We start from the raw sequence: 21,244 nt of genomic DNA, 5'->3' as shown, positions 1-21,244 counted from the left end.
TATTCCTGCAGTATATTTTTGGAAGTATAACCAGATTTATGAGGCCACATCTCCTCCTGTTTCCCTCCGCTTCCCAAAGAACTGACATTCACCATTCTGTGTCTTGAATTAGAAGCCTCTTCTTCACTCCATTATATAGTCATGATGCCAAGTGGATTTTCTGCAGCCTCTCACCTGTTGGACTGTCAAATCTCCATTTAAATTTCATGCTTACGTGGGCTTCTCCAAAACCAGAGAGCTGGAGCAAAGTTTGCTGAATGTCCCAGGATCCACCTCAAATTGCAGAGAGAGAACTCAATTTGAGAGAACGTCTCTCATTCATCTTGGAGCAGGGTCTCTTCGCAGCCCTTTCCCACGGGACTGTGCACGTGCGTTACCCCTTCATCGTGTCTCGCAATGAGACAAACCTTCCGCTCCTTCCGATTCTGACGGTGCCTTTCTAGTTTCCCACAGTTAAAGGAGCTATTTCAAACCGAAGTAGTTACTGTAGAAAATGACATCAGCATTTAAATAGATTTCCTGAGGAAATGGCTTAATGGTCATTTTTATAGCTTATTTTGCGCTTTTAAACTCTTTTTCCTCTCTGGCCAAAGGTCAAGAAATTATTTCATACAGAATGGAGCTTGAGCATCAGTACAGGAAAAGAGCTAATTCTGACTAATGTCATGGTTTTGATTGGTTTGATTCATTTTCATTCCGAGCACCAATGGCAGAAGAAAAAGCGAATTGCATTTTGTCTTCAGAGAGACCTTTTTGGATGAATGAAAGCAGTCTCCACTTCTAGGTTCAGGCAATAAATAAACTTAACAAGTCTCTTCACATCTAAGAGTAAAACTCCATAAAAGGTAGCAGGAGCTATAAAAATTCTGACCTCACTGGACTTCTCTCCTTCCACTTCCTTTAAGAGAAATTTGCACATGAAGTAGTTCTCAGTGCTTTTACTTGGTAAGATCTGATTTTCCCGCTGTAGCTACTAAATTGAAAAAAAAGGCATAAGCAGTATAAATTCCTTCTGAAATCTGGCCGAGCGCTCCATGCAAGACGCCTGGTGATGAGAGGAAGAGCTTGCAGTGCTCTGACAGTCGTGTCTGCAATCTGCTGGCTTCACCCTGGCGGGATGGAAAGGAAAATGTCTTACGGTTATATTTCTCTTTTTGTGTGTGTGCGTGCAAAAGTGAATTCCTAGTTAACCTGGAAAGGGCACTTTCCCTCGCCATGCTGTCTCAGAAACCTACACTTAAAATTAAGGCCACGGGGATTTTTGTTTACTCAGATGATTTCCTTTGAGACAGAATATGCATCATTCATGACATGAAATTCTGGAGTTTTGGGAGGAAAACGTAGTCCTGCGATGGAATTTTCCAAAGGTAAAGATGATTTTGTTCCACCTCGCTGAACTGCAGAGCGGAGAGCTAAATGCGCAGGATATCTCAGATCTAAATACACGTGAGAATTGGGGAAGTGTAGATCAGGATCTGACCTTTACAGTTTCAAGCTTGGTAATCTTCAGCATTTTGCAACCGCCTTTATTGCTGTCACAGTTTGAACTCGTTCTGCACATCAAAATCCCTATGAAATTTGATAAAATCTGAAAGTAAGGCTGGACCTCATCGTCGCAGTTGAGGATTTAGGTGCTGTTGTTCCAGCAAAACCTGACCTTGCATGAGGTTATCCACTGCATGCTACGGACCTTGATCTTTGCATTCATAAAACCCGATAAAGGGCACAGTTCCAAGGCTCTGTGAAAAATTGGCTGTGCTTCTAAAATTTTATTCAGCAAGAAATCAGTGCTGTGCGTCACTGGTCAAAAGATGACTAAGCTCTGGTTATAAATGATATAAACGATAAGGATTTACAGCGAGATTATCCCACTTCTTACTCCTATTGAGTAATACCTTACTTCTTAACCAATTAATTAGAGATAAGCTAATATTTAAACTAGGTGTTTGCTGAAAAGCTTTGCTGACGAGAAATGTATTTATGTATATGTTAAGTGCTTTCTTGAATTAGGGCCAAAGTAGGAGGAGGCAGCAAGAGTCCAGGCTTTAGAGAGCATTTCTTGTACATCACATCGGCAGAGAAGACCTGTCCTCAGAGGTTACCTTTAAAATACTCATTTCCAAAACAAAGGGCTCTGGGTGAAATCCCAGCTTTACAGTAGCAAAAGCCCCAGCAACCTCAGTGGCCCCAGGATTTCATCAGACAGACAGACAGATCTTCTCCTTCTTTCAGTCTCCTGACACTTTGCTACGTGTTGAAAAATACGTTGCTGCCAGCCCTGTGATCATGTCCCTGCTCTGCCTGCCTGTGGCCATTCGCAGCAGCCCGGTGACATCACGATGGCACAGATTTACATCCGCCTCCCCGAAAATGCGCAAAGAGGTAAAGGCACGATTCCAAGAAAATCCAGCTCTTCCTGCCTGGCACTAAATTAGGTTTATCAGCCATCGAACATAAGCTTTTCTCTGTATATGAAACACTGTTCCCTCACCCAGCCGTGCCACCGTGCTGTCAATTACCTAGTGATATACAGTGGGAAAAAAAAGAAAGATACGTAGCTCTTCCTTAGTAATTCACTGTTTTCAAAGTGCAGTAGAACCATTAACTAATTAATTTGCCCAATTAATCACTCAATAGCTACACACAGTGGTTGGGCAGAGCTGTGGGCTTCATCCTGTCAGGGGCTCAGCGTGCAAACTCCCGTCCTGTTCCTCTCTCTGACTCTGCTTGCTCAGGGCCACTGGCCTCTGGCTCGGCTGCGGTGGCCCAGAACCAGGCAACTGGAAAATACGGTTATTGTGGCTGCAAATTGGTTTGTGTTTGGAGTTTATGAGGGTTTTGGAAGTTAGAAAAGTCTCACCACCTTTTTAATTTATTTTGACAATTAGGGATATAAACTAATAAATAATAATATAATATCAACTTGCTTAAATATAAATATTTTGACAGCTACAAATATAAACTAATATAAACTAACTTGGTGTCTGTGATATAAAATGAAGTCGGCTCATGGGCAGGATTCTTTAATTACAAAGTGCTTTGTAATTGCTGCAGTTGCTTTATCACTGGAGTCATAAAGCTATTCTCAAGAGGAAAGAGACATTGGAGACGTTTTTAAGGGCCCTAAAGAATAACAGCTGGTTTGGGGATTTTTATGCTTAACAAGGGTCTTATTTCATTGCTGCAGACTCTTTGAGATAAAAGGTTAAAATCTTGCTTTGGCGTAACACCCAAGAGCCAGCCTAGAAGTATCTGGGTGCTGTAAGTTAAAGTACAGACATGGCTATTTAAGGTTATTATATATATTTTCCTATGATAAAATGCAGCTTAAAATACTTCCATAACCTTTTTTTTTTTTTTTTTGACAAGGTATGGTCATTGTTATGAGTCACCATAGTACTCAATCTGCAGTTTTTCAAAAGTAATCATGGCTTTCCCATTTGGCATAGCTTCTCAGAACAGTAAAGTAAATTATCTCTCACTTTAGTTCTGTGTACTCAGACACTGCACAGCAGGAAATGTAAGGTATTTAGTATTACAGTGGAACGGAAAGGACCAAAAAAGGCACAAATGCCATAACCTACGCAGGGTTTTATTCCAGCCAGCCAGTTAAGTGATCGAATTTTTGTTGGAAAGCCTGGCTTTCTAAATCTGCCATTTAAAACTAGAGCCAAGTCAGTGACACTGCACATAAAGGAGCATATGGAATGTGTGTAGAGGGGTGGAGGGAGATCCCGGTCCAGGGGCTGTCACCACGGGGACTGTGCTGTGGGAGAGGCAGGATTCGGGGCTCGGAGTGACCGAACTGCAGGTACCGGTGCTCCCGACACTGACTTCTCACAGCAGTTTAGCCAAATCACCTTAATCTTTCTATTTGCATCCCTGAAACTTCAGTTTTCCTTGCTGAGATTCCCTTGGCAGCTTTACTTCTTGCTATGCATGTATATGTATGCACAATATAAATATATATCTATATATGTACATCTCTAACCAGGCGAGGGGCTGACCTTGGCTGAGCCTTCCTAGTGCTCCTCTAATACAAATAATGAGGCCAAACCCACCCGCTTTTGACGCAGGAAGGATCTCGAAATCAAAGAAGTGTTGTTGTAACATTTCCCGGGGTTAATGAGCTGAGAAATGGGTCACTGGAGGACGAAACCATCTGCCCCCAAGTGACTGGGACCTTCCTTCAGCGGGCGCGGGGTTGATGGTGTCACTAAAATTGGGAATAAACCCCTTAACCCCAACGTAGCATTAAGAAGCAGATATTTATTTGGCGCCGGGCGCGTGGGGGATCATTCCTCCTGACGTGCACACCCTAAAACAAGCGTTCATCCTTTATATACCTTAAAGACACGAATATTCGTACATTTTCTGAGAAATCTCCGCTTTTTCGCCTATCTACTACATTCCCATAACTCTGGCTTTGCAAAACCACACTGCACACGCGCGGGGGTCTCGGTGGTCATTTGGGCAGTTAGCTCCCTGCTCCTTTTTCCCTTTTATGGTCACGAGTCTTTTGAGGACAATTTCTCCTCCTCAGATGTTTCCCAACTCTGTTGTCTGGCCAAGCTGTTTTTTCTTACCTGCCTTGAGCAATTCTGCCAGGATGTATCAATTTGCAAGGTTAGGGTAGCTTCTCTCTACACTTTAATCACTCAGGCTTCGTTAAATACAAAGTTAAACATTGTGTGATAAAAAACCCCCAAAACATTGGTTTGAAATTCAACATTTCCACCCTTTGAGACTTCCAAAGTAAGACCTCTTTGGGAGCCTCAACCGGATTGTATAATTCTGAGAATATTGTCGACTTCCAGGTGTCCGCCGTTGGGTATGACGTGACCATATACGGGATAATTGCACGCTTCTCTTATCACTAATTGTTACAGGCCTCAACTTGCTGCTGGCAGGCCTCAGCGATCCGGCAGCGCCGGCACGGCCGGGCCCGAGTGCCTCCGTGGAGAAGATGGACGACAAGGGGTGAAGGGTGAGGGTCGGTGGCAGTCACGGTGCCTCGGCCCCGCGCTGGGTCCCGCTGCGGAGAAGCCGGTTGTAAAGCCGGTTGTCAAGCCCTGAAACACGACGCTCCCGCCAGCCTCGGGCCTTCCTCGCCCCGGCCGCCGGAACGGCCCTCAGGAGGCAGCGGGCGGGTGGCGGCCGGGGCCTCCCCGGGGCGGGCCCGCCTGAGGCGGCGGCGCGCGGCCTCCCCCGTGAGGCGGCGGGCGGGAGCGCGGCCGGTTGGCGGGAGCCCCCGGTGGCGGCGGCGGCCCCGCCCGGGGCGGTGTGACGCGCGTTGCCATGGCCACCGGTTTACGCTCCAGAGGGCCGGCGGGGGCGGGCGGGAGGGGCGGGCCGGGCCGTTCAGCACCAGGGCTGCCGCGGACAGCAGCGGCGGCGGCGGCGGCGGCGGCCCCGGCTCGGCGGCGCCTTCTCCCGGGGCCTGCGGAGGAGGAGCGGGGTCTCCTGCACGGTGAGTCCGGCCCCTCCGTGTCCCCCCGCCACACTTCCTGAGGGTGCCCCCCCGGCGCGGCGCGGCCCGGCCCGGCCCGGGGGTGGGGGTCTCTGCGTGCCGCGGCTGCCGAACCCCCCCGGGGGGGCTCCCGGGAACGCGCCGGCGCCCGCTCGGCCCGAGCAGCCCGTGCCCGAGCTGCGGGATACCGGGGAGAGGCGGGGGCGGGGGCGGGGGGGGGGGGGGGAAGCCACCGGTCTGTTCCGGATCCCTTGGAGGCGGTTGGGTTTAGTTACAAAACTTTGTACAACCTGGCGTGGTTGCCCCGGGGGTGGCCTTTCGCCTCTCTTCCTAAGGCATTTTCCGTAAAAACTTTATCAACTTGTGAAAGGAGCAGTTTGGCAGATTGACAGTGTATGGTGGGGGGGGGGGGGGGGAGTGTGGTGCGTGTATGTTCTTGTTGCACGTGGGCTCTGTCTTACTATGGGCGTTTATCTGCATGAATCCTAAAAACTTCTCGAATTTTGGGCAAGACCTGCCTCACGAAATGAATAGTAGAAGTAGTAGAACTGTGTTACTCACTGCTTGCTGTCCGATCGGATGCTGGAAGCTCTATCACCTACTAGCCCTAGTACCCAAGGCCTTTCCTAGGTGTTCAGAAAGGGCCACCCGTGTTCCCCGGCGGGGTGGGAGCCTGGAGGTGATGGTCAGGCAGCAGGCTGGGATTCTCTGCCCTAAACTATTTGGAAGTGCTTTTCCAATAAGTGTGCCTGTGTGCAAAGCAAAGCTGGTTTCCAGCAACTCAGGGCCAGTACTCGGTGTCTTCCCAGCCGGGAAGTCACTCTCCTGTGCTCGCTGCCTTCTCCCATCCACAAGCATGTCTCTCCGATACGCCTGTTAAGCCACTGCAAATCTTTAACCCCATTTATTATTCCGTCAAAAAGAGCGTGGCTGACTACACAGGCGTACACATTGTCTTCCGCATGCTGCATTAACAATAACAGTTTGTTCATGCCTCCCATAAAAAGCAACAAGGTAGGTATGAATAATGATGTGGATCACTGTTAAAGGCCAAGAAATGAATAATAAATGAAAGTGAATCGAGAGCAGGGACTCTCCCACTCTTTATGCTCTTGTGTTCTCCTCAGAGACAGATGTGACTTGTGTATGTCCCATTCAGAAATGTAAAAACGATCCCCTCGTCCTCCTGCGTGCTGTGGCTGCAGCATCCAGGAGTAAGGAATAAGGGCTTGATCTGTGGAGGGTTGAATAGCAGAGTCTGTATTATACCTTCTACTCCTTTATATCTCAGCCCTCCTGCATTCCCACAGCTTAGTTTAAAGAGAACAGTAGTAATTCCTTTAATTTGTTGTTGCTGCAGACCTTTGACCTCACAGGAGTGTTGCTTGCACACCGTCCCTGCTCAGCTATGCATTAGGGACATAACTTTACAGTAAATTTAGTTTTGTTGCCTCATTAGGCATCAGACATACAGCGCTGTAGTAAGGACTGTGTGCTCTGTAATGATTCCGCTGCCAGAAGGAGAGATGTCTAACCTCGACCCTCGCAAGCAAAGGCCTGAACTTAAATTCCTGCCCCAGAGAGTGTATCAACAGCTCCTGCTCAAGTTCAGAAGTAACTGCTGGCGCAGCAGGGTCCGATAATTTATGATAATTTAAGTTCCTTGAAGGACCACTTTGAAATCACATTGAGATTGAGTTATTTTGGAGAGTAAATTAAGCAGCATTTAGGCTGGCAGTGGAAATTCATTCATTAATTAACACTGCTTGAAGGAATGAAATTCTACCTGTATTTTCAAAATGCTCCTAATCCGGACTGGTTTTACGGCTTTCCCAGTTCTGGGCTCTGATGATCAGACTCCGTCCCCAGCTGTAGCTCTGGGACTCCTGGGTGTGGTCCAGGCTCCAGGATGGTTTTGGTCTGTGCCGTCAGCACTTGGCCACAGCGAGGGGTGAAAATGTTGGTAGCTTGTGCTCTGCTTTGCCTCTTTCCTTCATGCTGAGCAGCCATTGGTGGCTCACCCTGAGGTTATTGACAGTGTTTGTGGAGTTCCCACGAGCTTCACAGTCATCTGCATAAGGGGATAGAATTTGTCTTATGGATTTAGGACATAGGTATGTCTTACATGTCATATATATGCCTTGCATGTCTATGTTTAGCTCCCACTGGTTTTAATGGATGAAGCTCAGCAAACAGTTGCCAGATTTGCAGGCAAAATTCACCATCCAACTATAGGTAACATGGAGTGGGGGATGGTCCACCCAGAGTGGAAGTGAGCTCAGAATTTCTCTTACTGAAGTCAGGTGCCCAGCCATGCACATATTGGGCCAGTTCTGCTCTCATTTACACCAGAGCAGTTTCTGGGGTGAGAACTGAAATTATGCCATTGGGATTCAAACATTTTAAAAAAAAGAGATCTTTTGAAAGTTACAGCCTGGCTTTTCTTTGCCACCACAATCTTCATGCAAAAATAATTATTCAGAACATCAGTAGAGAGTCTAAGATACCACAGGGAATCAGCAAGGTACCTATTGTCTACTGCCATGCAGAATTAGAGTGCAGTACATAAAGGGAGAACACAGATGGCTGTAAAATTTGAGCATAATATTGAACATGGTTTCTTGATGTTGCAGAATTGCTCACAGATAAACCATAATTTTGCGTTTTTTCTAGCCAAGATATTTTTGTGGCCCTAAAAACTGTTTCTTTCAGTACATTTTAACAAAAGAATGGGTTTCCTCCATAAAACACTACAAACTGGTACAGCAGATGTCAATTTATGTCAACATCAGCTGATTTTCTTCTCCATTACCCTTTCTGCTGAATCTTTGCTTATCTAGCAGGTCTTGTCTTCTTGACATCCAATGTCACGTTGAATGTTTTTTTGCATTTGGTGATAGAAAGCTTGACTCAGTCTTTCTCAAAAATTGGTGTCGTCATCCGCATGATGGTCATTATGCATTATTGATAGTGATGGAAAAGTCACGAATACACGCGTCCTTGCTGCAGGGCCTTAGCCTTTTCCTTTGGTTGATCATAGCTTTATCTTCTCTCTGCATTTTAGTAATAATGTCAACAGAGACATTTCATGCTGCCTTCACCACGAGAGAGTGGCACTACCCTGGCCCCGGTGCTGCAGCCAAAATCCTTTTTCCTGATGTCGTTTGAGTGGAGTTATGCTGGTTTTTTACTTTATCACAGAATCCTAGAAAACATTTTGATTATCAAAAAGCTATTTTCTAGGGGAATCCTAGCTCTTACTGATGCAGAATTAAGAGCAAACTCTTGTACAGCGAGTACTTTGAAGTTAATAAATAATTCATGTATTTTTCCTCACTTTTACAATGTAGCTCATAAAACTGGGAAAATAACATTAAAATGAAGTCCCAATAGTGTATTGACTAGTCAGAGAATAACTTTCTAATATAAGTATGGAAATTAATTCATAAAAATATGAATTATCTGCTAACATTATAAACACAAATAGTAATATAAACAAACAGTGGAAGACATAATAATCTTTGAACAGGACCCCAGCTTGCCCATTTCTGTGAAGGCTGCCAGCCAAGCCTCGTCCAGGGTACAGAAGGTTTTTCCAACTCAATTTAAACTCACCACTTGCTGTAGAGTCACAAAGAGCCTTTATTTGGAGGGATCCTAGACTGCTTAACAAATCAACCTGGAGCCTGTTCCCAGCGTTTGTGTCTTCTGCCATAAAATGAAAATACTTCTGGAGTGAAACGGGGTAATTGCTTAATAGCAAATACTTTTATAAAATATGCAGAGCACAGCAGGAGAGGGCTTTATGGAACATGAGTGCATTTGTCTTCAGCTTTCTGGCTCACCCCAAGGAAAACTCTCCAAATCCATTGTACTACTGTAGGTACTGTCAAAATCCACCCTCGATACTTCAGTGGCTCAGTACTGAATCAGAAGGAAAAAAAAAAAAAAAGCATTGCATTGATTGAATGAACTAAATGCAGCTTACAGCAAGGCTCAGCATTTTTTTGGTATGATCAGTAAAAAAGTGGAAATCCATTCAATTTACTGTGTGTGTTGTGTTGGAACCCTCTCAGAACAGACATGGCTGCAAACCTGCCGGTATCCTCTAATGATTTCATGACCAAGGCCGTCCCACAGGACAGGTTTTGGGGAGATTCTGCCCCTTTTGTAACTCGCCGGGTCTCCTTTGGTGTAGATGAGGGGAGGAAGCCTCTTGAGAGTTTTTGAGGAGAGCCTTGACTTTGTAACGCCCTCTATCTCCTGAAAACAGCCCAGAATTAGGACTGTAATGGCATGCTGCATAGCTCATCCCTCTTCCTCTGGCAATTGAAGAGGAGAGATAATTATGAAGATGGTTAATAGATGGAGAAGGAGGATTGTTTCATTCTTTACCTTGCCTGCTTTTGCTGCAGTTTAGTCATAATAATGAGAGTTTTTGATAAGTGAGCTTCGGATTGAGTCACTGGTATCTCAAGTGAGTAAATAGATTTTGGTATTAGTCTGAGGCGCTGAGCAGAGCAATCATGCGCTGCTCTTGGGAGCTGGCAGGCAGAAAGGGGGAGGCAGGCATCTCTGGAGGGGGGAGAGCATCCTTGACTCGGGGGAATTACCTTGAGATGCCCTGGGTCAGCTGATGAGGTGGCCAAGCAACCTCCACGCTCACTGAGGCCCATGGGAGATGGAGGCACCCAGTAGGTTTGGGGGTCAATATGCCTCTTGGTGGAACCTGGGAGTGGGGACACCCCGGAGCAGTGACCGACGGGGGCTGTGCTCTCAGCAACGTTCGTGGCACGGCACGTCGGAGGGGGAAGCCCAAGGCGCAGAGCTGTGCGCTGTCTCCTAGACCCCGCTGGTTCTCATTACAGTCTTTTGCTCGTTATGCACAGACACACAAGGGTAAAAGACTTTGAAATGAGTTCGTTGGTGCATAGCATCGCAATTCACATTTTGAATTCAAGAATAGGAAAATATTAGCTTTGAGACACAAGGTAATTGTTGACATAGTCGTTTTTATTTTTGTTTTTACTTCAGTTCAACAAATCCTGGAAACCACGAGTACAGAATAATGAAATGATGCACTTTTTCCTGTAATGATGGAGCCAATAAAAGGCAGCCATTGAGAATAATGTCCCAACAGCCAAAGCATTTCATCAATCTCAGCTGCTGCTTCTATGAACTTATTATATAATAATGAGTATTCTTCTACAAAAAAATATTAAGGTCTTCTCTCTCTCCTTCCCCTAAATATCACCAGGGGAAGCCATTAATTCTACTCTAGTGTTAATCTATTCCATCATGATGATATATCCATTAATGGATATCATATATCCATTAAACCTTCCACCCTTGCACAGAAAGAAATAACAATAGTTCATTGTTAAAAAGACTAAATGATGGTGGGGTTTTTTTTTAGGTAACTGATTATATATTTGTCTGACTTTTCCTCCAGGAGTCCAGACTCCACATGCTGAGACTCTTTTATCTAAGCAGTCCAGAACCTCTTTTCCTTGCTATTGAAGACGTAACTGGCTTCTTGCTTTCAGGCTAACCAGAGCTCAGCCCTTGCCAGACTTAACCCTTTATTCCCAGATGCAAACATGAGCCATCACTGCACGGATTTGGGGAGCAAGTCAGGGAACATGCATTCATTCAATTAGTAGCCCATCATGAGTCGGAAAGAAAATGAAAGCTGCAGGGTCCTGGCACAGCAGACAGGTCCTCACAGAGTTGGAAAGCAAGTGCTGGACTTCTGGCAGCAGTAAAACAGCATCTTCAGTGATAAAAATCTGACTGCTGTTGCATGGAGGAAAAATTCATAATATTCTTAATCGTATGAATAATACAGTCCATACCTCCTTGGCCTATCGTTGCAGCTTTTCCTGAAGATTATGCATGTATTTACACTCAAGTCATACTCGCAAAGTTATCTTTACTCAGAAGCATATAGACTTTCAGCATAAAAATTGAGATTGTGGAACACAACTCAGCAACAAGGAGTAAATTCACACATATATCAAATCATAGAGTGGACAGGGCCCAGCTTGGGATAGGTAAGGAACCTCACGTAGGTGTTGTGAACTTTGTGGGATGGGGTGCTGGAATGGAGGGCTTTGAAGGAAAGCCTAAAAAAAGCTACCTAGCTGTCAGCATGTCTTTGAGAAACAAGTATAAAAAAGTGCCTTTATGATAGCATACAAATATTTACAAAAATAGTTGTAATTCCTGTGTAGCCGGTCAATGGGCCATTCAGCGCATGGAAATTCCAGCAACAGGCTGAAGCCTGGGCTTACTGTAAATGAACCAATAACCTAGTCTGCCAGGAAACAAAACCTTCCTGTCATCTGCACGCGTTTTTAGAAAGAATACGAAACCAGTACACAATTCATAATATTTGATTTTGCTGAGTTGTTCTCAACTATTCTAAAAAAATAGTTCTATTTTTTATATGATTCCACTACGTCCCTGCTAATTTGCATGTTTATTAATAATATTAAATTCTTATTCAAAATCCTGTAGAGAAAATAGCAAGTTTGTTAACATCCTTGCAGAGGATTAAGCATGACCTGAAACCCAGAGTCTTTATAAGCACTTCTGTGCCTTTCCACTGCTTTTACCTTATCATTTCCAACTTAAAAGGCTATTGTTATGGCTGCCACGTTGTAATGCATGATTTATTATGTACAGCAGGTGACTGGTAGCTAACCTTTATCTCAAAATGAATATTATTGTTTGTTGGGGGCTTTCTTCCTGCAGCTTTCCCTGGGAGGTTCATGTTTCTGTCAGTGAGAAGATGACAATTCATATTTCTACCAAAGGATCCAGTGAGTCATCTTATTAACTCCGCTGAAATACATGCTTGCCAATCATCCTGCCACGGTAAGTCTGTGGGATTTTGCATTCTCTTTGGAAATGTTATTCAGGAGTGAGTCCGTAGTACATTTGGTAGTAGAAATAATCTTTACCTGAAACAATAACTTCTCAGTGATGACGACGGCCCCAGATAGACCAAATATTGCATATCACACCTATTTTTTTTAAAGTTATTCAAGTATTTTGGAGCAAATGAGAAGACTGACTGTGCGTCATACCATGCTATTTACAAGGGCTTGGTTTGTTTGAACCTGGAGGCGGTGTAAGAAGGAACCTCATGTGTTTTTGGAACTGCTACAAAGGCATAATATCCCTGACCTTGAAAATGTTGCCCTGTGAGGGGATCCACATGCAGCTGAAAACGTGAGTCATGATGGAAAAATTCAACATCCAAAAAAAACCCAGATCTCCAGGATGACATAACACGGATTACGTATTCGTACTGATTGCCCAAAATTAAACTCCTTAGTTATTTTGTCCCTCCTGAGAACTCCCAGCTTGTCGAGCCAATATCCTGTAAGGTTCCAGCAGAGGTGTAGGTTACTCGGTTCCTTCTCCCAGCTTTGTGCCACAGGAGAGCGCGGCTGTGCTGCTCTGCAAATCGCTTCCATCTGGGAGAAGGGGTGGTGCAGGCTGGTACCCGACTCTGTTGCTTTTGCCTGTTCCTTGGGTTGAGTTGGAGAAAAGGTAGGACACATTTTTGTTGATAAAGTCTCTCCTTCTTTTCTGCTTACTTGTTCTGCCCTCGAAGGTGATATTCTGTGGCATAGTCCAAGCAAACTGCCTTCTGCTTAAGTGTATTTTGTGCACCATGCAACCTTATCTCACAGGAGAAGAGCATATGGCCTTGAGTTATTATTTGTTATTTCAGGGTAACTAGATGGTAACTGTACTGAAAACTTATGGCAACTCATGCGTTATCTCATGATAACAGGATAAATAAACAGTATCTTCACTGCATGCATTAACATTAGTGGAAGGAAAAACTCATGAAAAACACTGTCAAACCAGTTTAAATATATCCCCATTTAGGATGCCCCAGATGTTTTACTGCTTCTACTTGTCTCGTATGCATTTAAATTATGACTGGGACTCCTTCCACGTTTGACATTCTTGCCTTCAGAGCTAATGCCAGCTGCAGTCCTTAAGTCACTGAGCATGCAAAATACTTTAAACTGTCCAGCTTAATAGAGAAATGTATCTTGGAATTAAAATAAAGCTTTAGCATGGAACTCATTAGTGGTGCATATACTGTGTATGCAACAAAACCAGTACAGAGATCTTAGGGGAGAATTGCAATAGTCTGAGCATCTCTGGGGTAACCCCCAAATGCTACAGCAGCTGACGAGACATTTTGCTTGATCTGCAACCTATTTCATGTGCAAACAATGTAAAGGCAATTGGAGCTTTAAAGTATCCCTTGTAATGGTTGTAAAACAGACAAATAGGGGAGCAGATAAAAGCAAAGGGAAGAGAATGGAGCTGACACGGCTGCACAAAACCTATTTCAGATGTATTCTGCTTGAGAATGCCCACACATTGCAAACGCTGTGGAAATACACTGAAGCAACATTATAGAGTATATACAAAGAGAATCTTAAACACTTTATCAGTAAAATACACACTAAATTTGATGAGACTGTCCTCTAGACTGTAAGTATCTGTTTCTATGAAAGTTGTGTGGAACATGAAGACTATCACTAGTGTGGCAGGTTTTCTTCATTGAAGCCAGATCTGCTTTTATTTTTTTGATGAAGCTGGTGTATGGCAGAGTGCTAAGAGGTGATTAACTAAATCTTTTAGCATCATCATAAAACCAAACTTGTAGTTGTTTGGTCCAAACTCTGCTGAAGAAAATTAGAGCCTCTATTTTCAATATAAAAATAAATAATACAAATTAGCAAAACTATGTTTAATGATCCCACAGTAACTAAACTTTTTTCAACATTGCAACCACTTCATCAGCTGAAGGTGAGGTGACCACTCAAGGACAAGTTGGAACTTGAATCAGGAAAATATTTTTCTAACCTTATAATAAGGATAATATATCACAAAACTTGACTAGGCCTGATCCTTCTTAGTCTGTGCTTTTCTAGCCAGTATATGTAAAAGAAAACACCATGAAAACTACTTTTCCTCGTCACTTTATCTGACAGAGATATTAAATCAGGCAGGATTCAGGGCCCATTGCAGTTTATAGTACCATTTTAAATCCCATAAACAAAAAACTAAGAAAAATCACTAGGAGAGAGTCTCAGTAAGTTACAAATACTGATGAAGTGAGGAAAAAAACCTTTTTTCAATACACAATTTCAGAGGCTATTTGTTCCTTTGACTGCCACGATGCTAGTGTTTATGCAGGTTTCCATTTGCTCCGTACAGACTTTTAAGATAGGAAAGCACTGAATGTGAAACATGTGAGGTGCTTTTAGGTATTCATGGAGAAGAAGTGACAGAAACTCAATTCTTTGACAGGGCACAGCAGGGCAGATCTTCACATATATGGTTACCCTAAATGGTGTAATGCTGCTCTGGCAAAGGGGCAGTGAGCTATAGCTGCCTCCAGGGATCATCCTCCATGGCAAACATCACCAGTTTCCAAAGAACGAAGGGATTTTCCAGCCTCTTTTCCCATTAACTGACCCAACTCCAGCTCTTGCTTGCGTTTGGCTTCATCTGGCTGCTGTGGCTACGTGCAGTGAGTTGTCTTCCCTTCATCCCTTCATCCCTTGATCTCTCTTGTTTTATACAACACTTTGACTAATTGTAGCCTCGATACTGCTGCTGATTTATTGTAACTGAGACTTACTTGCATTAATAATAACTCCCGACGTTAGCCTGAGCACTTTGGTAAATAAATTTGCCACTGTTTCAAGGCATAAGTTTCCTAATGACTGTAACATTGCCTGGAAATTGTTCTTGTGGCCAGACAAGATTAAGGAAAAGAACAAGAGAAACTCCTTCTAGGAAAGTGCAGGGTTATGTACTGGGTTGCAAACTGGAAGCAAAATAGTAAATAATAATAATAAAAAAGTTTATTTCGGTCTATCTGTAAACTAATTATATTCTTGACAACTTAATTCCTGTTTTTCGTAGGACATTTTCCTTCCTTGTCAAAGTTGAAGGCATTATTTCAGCACAGAATTCTTAGTATTTATCATAAGACATTCCTCAGATATTAATGTTGAACTCACAAAGCATCACCAGATTCTCTAGGAATCACTTTAGAGAAATGACATTTTGAGGTACGACTGTTCAACACGAAAGAGATATTTACTGACATTACCTTTTCCTGTCATTTTTAAATCTTAGTATATTGCAATAAAATCTAAAATAACTAAAAACATGTAGCAATAAAGGAAGGATTTCTAAGCTTATTTAGGGATACTTCCATCTTCTGACTTTCAAAAAGTGTTTGAAGAAGGTCCTTCTGCTAAAAAAGGGGATTGAATTTCCACGTTCCCCTCTCTAAGCCCTTTCTTTTACAGCACAGCGTTAACCTTGGAAAGCTCTCTCAAAGTTTTGCAATATTAGACAAAGCACGTAACAAAAACTACTGCTTGTACAACAATTCTGACAACTCTTAAGTTTGCTAGTAGATTGTTAGAACTGGTCCACCATAATCTGATGCAATAATAACACAGATGACAAGCGTGGCAACAAAAAAAAGTTACTACAAAACCCTCTTCTCCCAACCTTCTCACTCCACCCAGTGTTGTGCTGCTTCCAAGATTCACAGTGACTTTCTGTAACAGCTGGGTTTTATGATGAACGTGTCCTGGGATGTCATAAAGGCTGTGAAGGATGGACAGAAGTTTTTTGTAATAATAGTTTGTGGTAATAAGGGAATAAGCATGGAATCATCATAATAAATAGCTAATGGTAACGTCATGACCGTGTAAAATAGGCAGTGCTATGGATGGCAGTTTCTCTCCGCATCAGTTCACACGTTGTATCTTCTAAATGCCTGCAGGAATGTGTGTATTTCTGAGTATGTATGCAAACATATATACATTTGTGTGTTATATATATGGAGTTACATGCTACATAAACAACACCAGGAACTATGTGGTTGTGCCAGAGCTATAGGACTGAATCCAAGACCTTCACACCATCAGCTCAGTGGCGATTAAACTCCCAACTTTGGTCCTGGTTTAGTCAACTTTTAAAGCATGCATTTAACTGCAAACATATGGTTAGTTCCATCCTTTAATGAGGCCAGAAAGGTGCTTGAAATTACCTGTGCTCTTGATTAGCTTGCTTGGGAGCTGAAACTACAGTAGAAGTATGTGAAAAATAGCCCCGTAATATTCCCAAGCCATTTGTCAGTTCACAAGTTACTTGAAATTACTAAAATATTCCAGAATGTGGAATCTGAAGGCGAGGGAAGGAAAACATATGACAACGTACATATGTAGTCACTACTGATTAAGAAACAACAGTGTAGACTTTTCGGTAGTGTTGTTACTCGGTATGATTTTATTTTTTATTCTTGAGCTTTAGCTGAAAAAATATGTTTTACCATCTGTCTGCAGAAACATTTCTCGATGTTTCAGTAGTACGTTTGCAGTGCTGGCAGGTACCCAAAAGTCACGTCTTCCACAGGGTTGGTGACTCACTGAGCTGTTTCAGATTGCACCTGACCACCACCTGAGTTTCTCATCTCCAGACACTTTTCCTCAGTCCCCCCAAAGCCCAGCTTTGCATCAGCCTGGCTGGGAGACACAGCTTGGTCTGGGCAGCGGTCCCGATTGCTGCCTCCTGAGAAACAGCAATCTACCTGCAGGGGATTTCATAATTTTTCTGTGGAAAATAGATTATGAAGTTCAGTGTCATGGTACAGTTCCCATCCTGTTTGTATGCAGTATTAAGAAATAGTGATCTTTATTTTTGTATTCTTTTTAGGTGCTCAGGGAGTGTTTCAACAGCAATGATCTATCTACACTCCCTTGCTATGTAACAATTTCTTTATTGCAATTATTTTAAAATTATTTCTAGTTTCCCTGAATTCTCTCTGAACTAAGCTTGCACAAACCCAACAGAAATATTCTTAAAACAAGCCTTAGCTAACGCATGCAACATTAAAGGAGAAAGCAAAATTATAATGTTTGTGCAGAAAAAAGAAATTCCTTTCAGTAATCAAAGCTGTTTTCAGTATCTGTACTTCCATCTACAAACCGTCTCAACAGCAGCTTCCCATGGGTTGGGGATATCCATATCTGACTCAGGAGCGTAAAGAAGTGCCCAAAATAACTGTATTGACTAAAGAATTTTTGCTCTCTTGAGCGATGATGAAAGGTCCCACTCTGTCCATAAATGTTCTCTTCCTTCACCCGTAGCTCAGAGCAGCAAACACAGCTTCAAACAACACACTGAGCCACAGCAGCCAAGCACTGGGGTTAATCAGAAAGTTATCAGTAAATCACAATAGCTGCCTGTGAGTTATCATGCGATTTATGAAATAATATTAAAAAATGGTATGATGGGATAGCAATAAACCTTTCTGATTAACTGTCTGAGCATTAACTACCCCAAAAGAACCGAGGAAGCATAAGCAGGCAAGAGGGGACACAGAATGAAGCGATGCCTGTGGATTCTGGAAGTTTTTTAGCCCGCTGAACTGGTTCTGTTCTGTAACACTGACATTAACGTCAGGAGACAGTAAGATGAAGGGTTTGCGTCTTTCATTACGCCCTGGACACCTATGGCCCAACAATGTTTTTCGTATTTCCTGAAATGCACTTCTTATTTACTTACTGTAATCACACCTAATTATGTAATTGTGTGATTCTGTTTAATTATATTCACAATATACATAAATAACATTTAAAAAACAAAGCTTTCGGATTCCCATTACAAAAAATTAATTAAAATAAAGTTTGCATATGATCGATTAGAAACATTTTAAAACCAATATTGTGGGGTTTGCACCTTTTTTTCCCCTCATTGTAAAAAGTAAATAAATTATCCGTGCTAAGGTCTGTTTGATTGCTAAATATAGTGATATGAAGACAAGATGTAATTTTAAACTGAGGAATTCCAGAGCCTGAGCTTTATCCAGTGTATTCTATAGGTGCTTCTTTACAGGCTTTCTTGAGAAGTTTTATGAGAAGTTTTATGAGAAGTTTTAGAGTATCAGTGCAGACTGGAAGGAGTTTTCTTATCAGTTCTGCAAAGCATAACTTGGAGCACTGATACATTAATGTAGGAACATGGTCAATGGCTTAGAAGGAAAAGATTTTGCCTCAGAAACATAGTGGAAATGGCTTAACAATTATTGGATATCCAGTTACTAACCCATAACAAGTGGTATTAAAGGATGTGCGCATATAGATGATCCATAGAGACTAAAGTACATCCAAGGCATACGACTAGATAAACAATGAGCATGTTGCATCATTTCTGCTTTTTAAAAATCTTCCTGGTCTTTCAGTAGTTTTAAGTATGCAAGTCACAGAAGATAGAGGGAGATTTCTAGGCAGGATAGAAAGAACAAATTTGCTCATTTTAGCTCTTCACAGTGAAATTTATTCGGAGTTTCATTATAACCACCAAGTATTTCATGTTATTAACCTCTGAGTAGTTTTAAATGAAGCCTATATGGTTTACTGCATTTATTTGAGTCATGGATTATACAATAACACAATGGTTTCTCAGCAGGATTAAAACCCAAGTACATTAAAATTCAATTAAAAGCCTGTGACAAGTGCAGCGGTTGACTCAGACTCTTATCTGGGATTGTGTCTCTGTAAAATGAACTTTGTCACTGCACTGAGGAAAGAAGATATATTTTTGTTATAACTGAATGAAATGTCAGGCTCTCTTGTATTTGAGCAAGTTCTAACATTTGTCTCTTAATTTCTGTTCCTCCCTAGTTCGCCAACTGACATCACAATGACTGAGGACTTAGACCACAGATTCAGTAGTCTCACCTGGGATCAGATTAAAATCCTGGATCAAGTTTTAGCTGAGGCCATACCTATTCATGGGAGAGGAAATTTCCCAACACTGGACGTAAAGCCGAAGGATATCATTCATGTGGTAAAGGAACAGCTCATTGAAAAGCAGATCAACGTTAGAGACATCCGCCTGAACGGTTCGACAGCCAGTCACATCCTAGTAAAGCAGAATGGAACCAGTTACAAGGACCTGGACATCATTTTTGGGGTGGAGCTCCCAAGTGAGCTGGAGTTCCAGGTTGTTAAGGAAGCAGTTCTTAATTGCCTGTTGGACTTCTTGCCAAAATGCGTTAATAAGGAAAAAATCACTGCCCAGACGATGAAAGATGCCTACGTGCAGAAGATGGTCAAAGTCTCCACCGACCACGATCGCTGGAGCCTCATCTCGCTGTCAAACAACAGCGGCAAGAACGTAGAATTAAAGTTCGTCAACTCGCTGAGACGGCAGTTTGAGTTCAGCGTGGACTCCTTCCAAATCATCCTGGACTCCATACTGAACGTTTACAGAGCAACGGACTGCAAACTGACGGAAGACTCTCACCCCACTGTCATTGCCGAGAGTATGTATGGAGACTTCAACGAAGCAATGGACCACTTAAAATACAAACTGATTTCCACAAGGAACCCGGAGGAGATCCGAGGAGGCGGTCTCCTGAAGTACAGCAATCTCCTGGTGCGTGACTTTAAGCCGGCAGATGAGGCTGAAATTAAATCTCTGGAACGTTACATGTGCTCCAGGTTCTTCATTGATTTTCCAGATGTTGCTGAGCAGCAAAGGAAAATTGAGTCATACCTGCGCAACCACTTCATTGGGGAAGAGAAAAGCAAGTATGACTACTTGATGACTCTGCGTGGAGTTGTAAACGAGAGCACAGTCTGCCTCATGGGACACGAGCGAAGACAAACTCTGAACATGATCACAATTTTGGCTTTAAAAGTACTCGGAGAACAAAATATCATCCCAAATGCAGCCAATGTAACATGCTATTATCAGCCTGCTCCATATATCAGTGACAGAAACTTCAGCAATTACTACATTGCTCATGGACAACCGCCCATCATCTACCAGCCATACCCATTCCACATACAGATGCAAAGCGGCATGGTTTAGGAACACGATAACCTCCTCAGCACTTACACTCCTCTCTCTTTGCAGTTCTCTCCGTAATAAAGGCCTCATTAAAGCAAGTTTTATCATCACTTTTGATTTAAGGACATATTTTTGTGCAAGTTGCCAAAGTTATTTGGTTGATCAATGTCTAAGTCACCGTTAAGCAGATCGTAAAATAAGTGAAATGGCTATCATTCATGAAGTATTTATACCCCTACGTGTGTTTGGGCTATACTCTTTTTGGGTTTTTTTTTCAATGAAAAGAGAAGGATAGAAATTATTCTAATTTTATAAAATGAAATGCACTAAGTTCTGGGTTCTAAAAAATTCTTAAGATGAATTTAAATAGTGTAAATGAAAAATGAAGCCAATAAAATACCTCTCAGTAGAAATGCCTGATTTTAGAAGTGATAGTGTTCTGGGTATGTTGAAGTAGATCATCCATCAGTTATACCCATGCAGTTCCAGCAACATTTATTTGCAGCACCTTTTGAAAATGCGCATTGATGGGCTGTCTCTTGGTGGTTTGAGCTCTGCTTTACAGGCTCGGGTCTGATCACTCTTCAGGTCCAATCAGAGACGTGAGGTCCCTCTCCTCACCAGAGTACTGTTTAGTAAGGGTTAGCAGGAAACATCCCTCCCAAGAACAGACTCAGCAGATTTTGTGCATCCAGAATTTCCACTGATCCGAGTGAGAGACTTGGCAGCTTAAGTAATGCAGTGTTGGACCCCAGGATATGCCTCACAGATAATGAAGGTTGTAAGACATACAACTATTCTGATTAAATTGGTCTTGAAAAACAAGGTAATAAAATGAGAAAGGTGAAAATT

General features: G+C 42.7%; 1 protein-coding gene across 1 annotated transcript; it reads left to right on the top strand.

Annotated features, from left to right (window-relative positions):
• The first annotated feature begins 12,239 nt into the window (after positions 1–12,239).
• Positions 12,240–20,413, top strand: TENT5D (terminal nucleotidyltransferase 5D). The gene is made up of 2 exons (XM_074835027.1): positions 12,240–12,349; positions 19,219–20,413. The coding sequence occupies exon 2, from the start codon at positions 19,238–19,240 to the stop codon at positions 20,411–20,413; it is 1,176 nt and encodes a 391-aa protein (XP_074691128.1). The 5' UTR covers positions 12,240–12,349; positions 19,219–19,237.
• Positions 20,414–21,244: the final 831 nt, after the last annotated feature.

The sequence above is a fragment of the Strix aluco genome, chromosome 10 (genome assembly GCF_031877795.1).
Source record: "Strix aluco isolate bStrAlu1 chromosome 10, bStrAlu1.hap1, whole genome shotgun sequence".
In the NCBI taxonomy this organism is placed as follows: Eukaryota; Metazoa; Chordata; class Aves; order Strigiformes; family Strigidae; genus Strix; species Strix aluco.
The sequence above is the reverse complement of the archived record's forward strand: the minus strand, read 5'-3'. Positions and strand labels throughout refer to the sequence as shown.

Excerpts from the sequence above, each read along its gene's own strand:
- TENT5D (XM_074835027.1), top strand. The coding sequence starts at position 19,238 with ATGACTGAGGACTTAGACCACAGATTCAGTAGTCTCACCTGGGATCAG.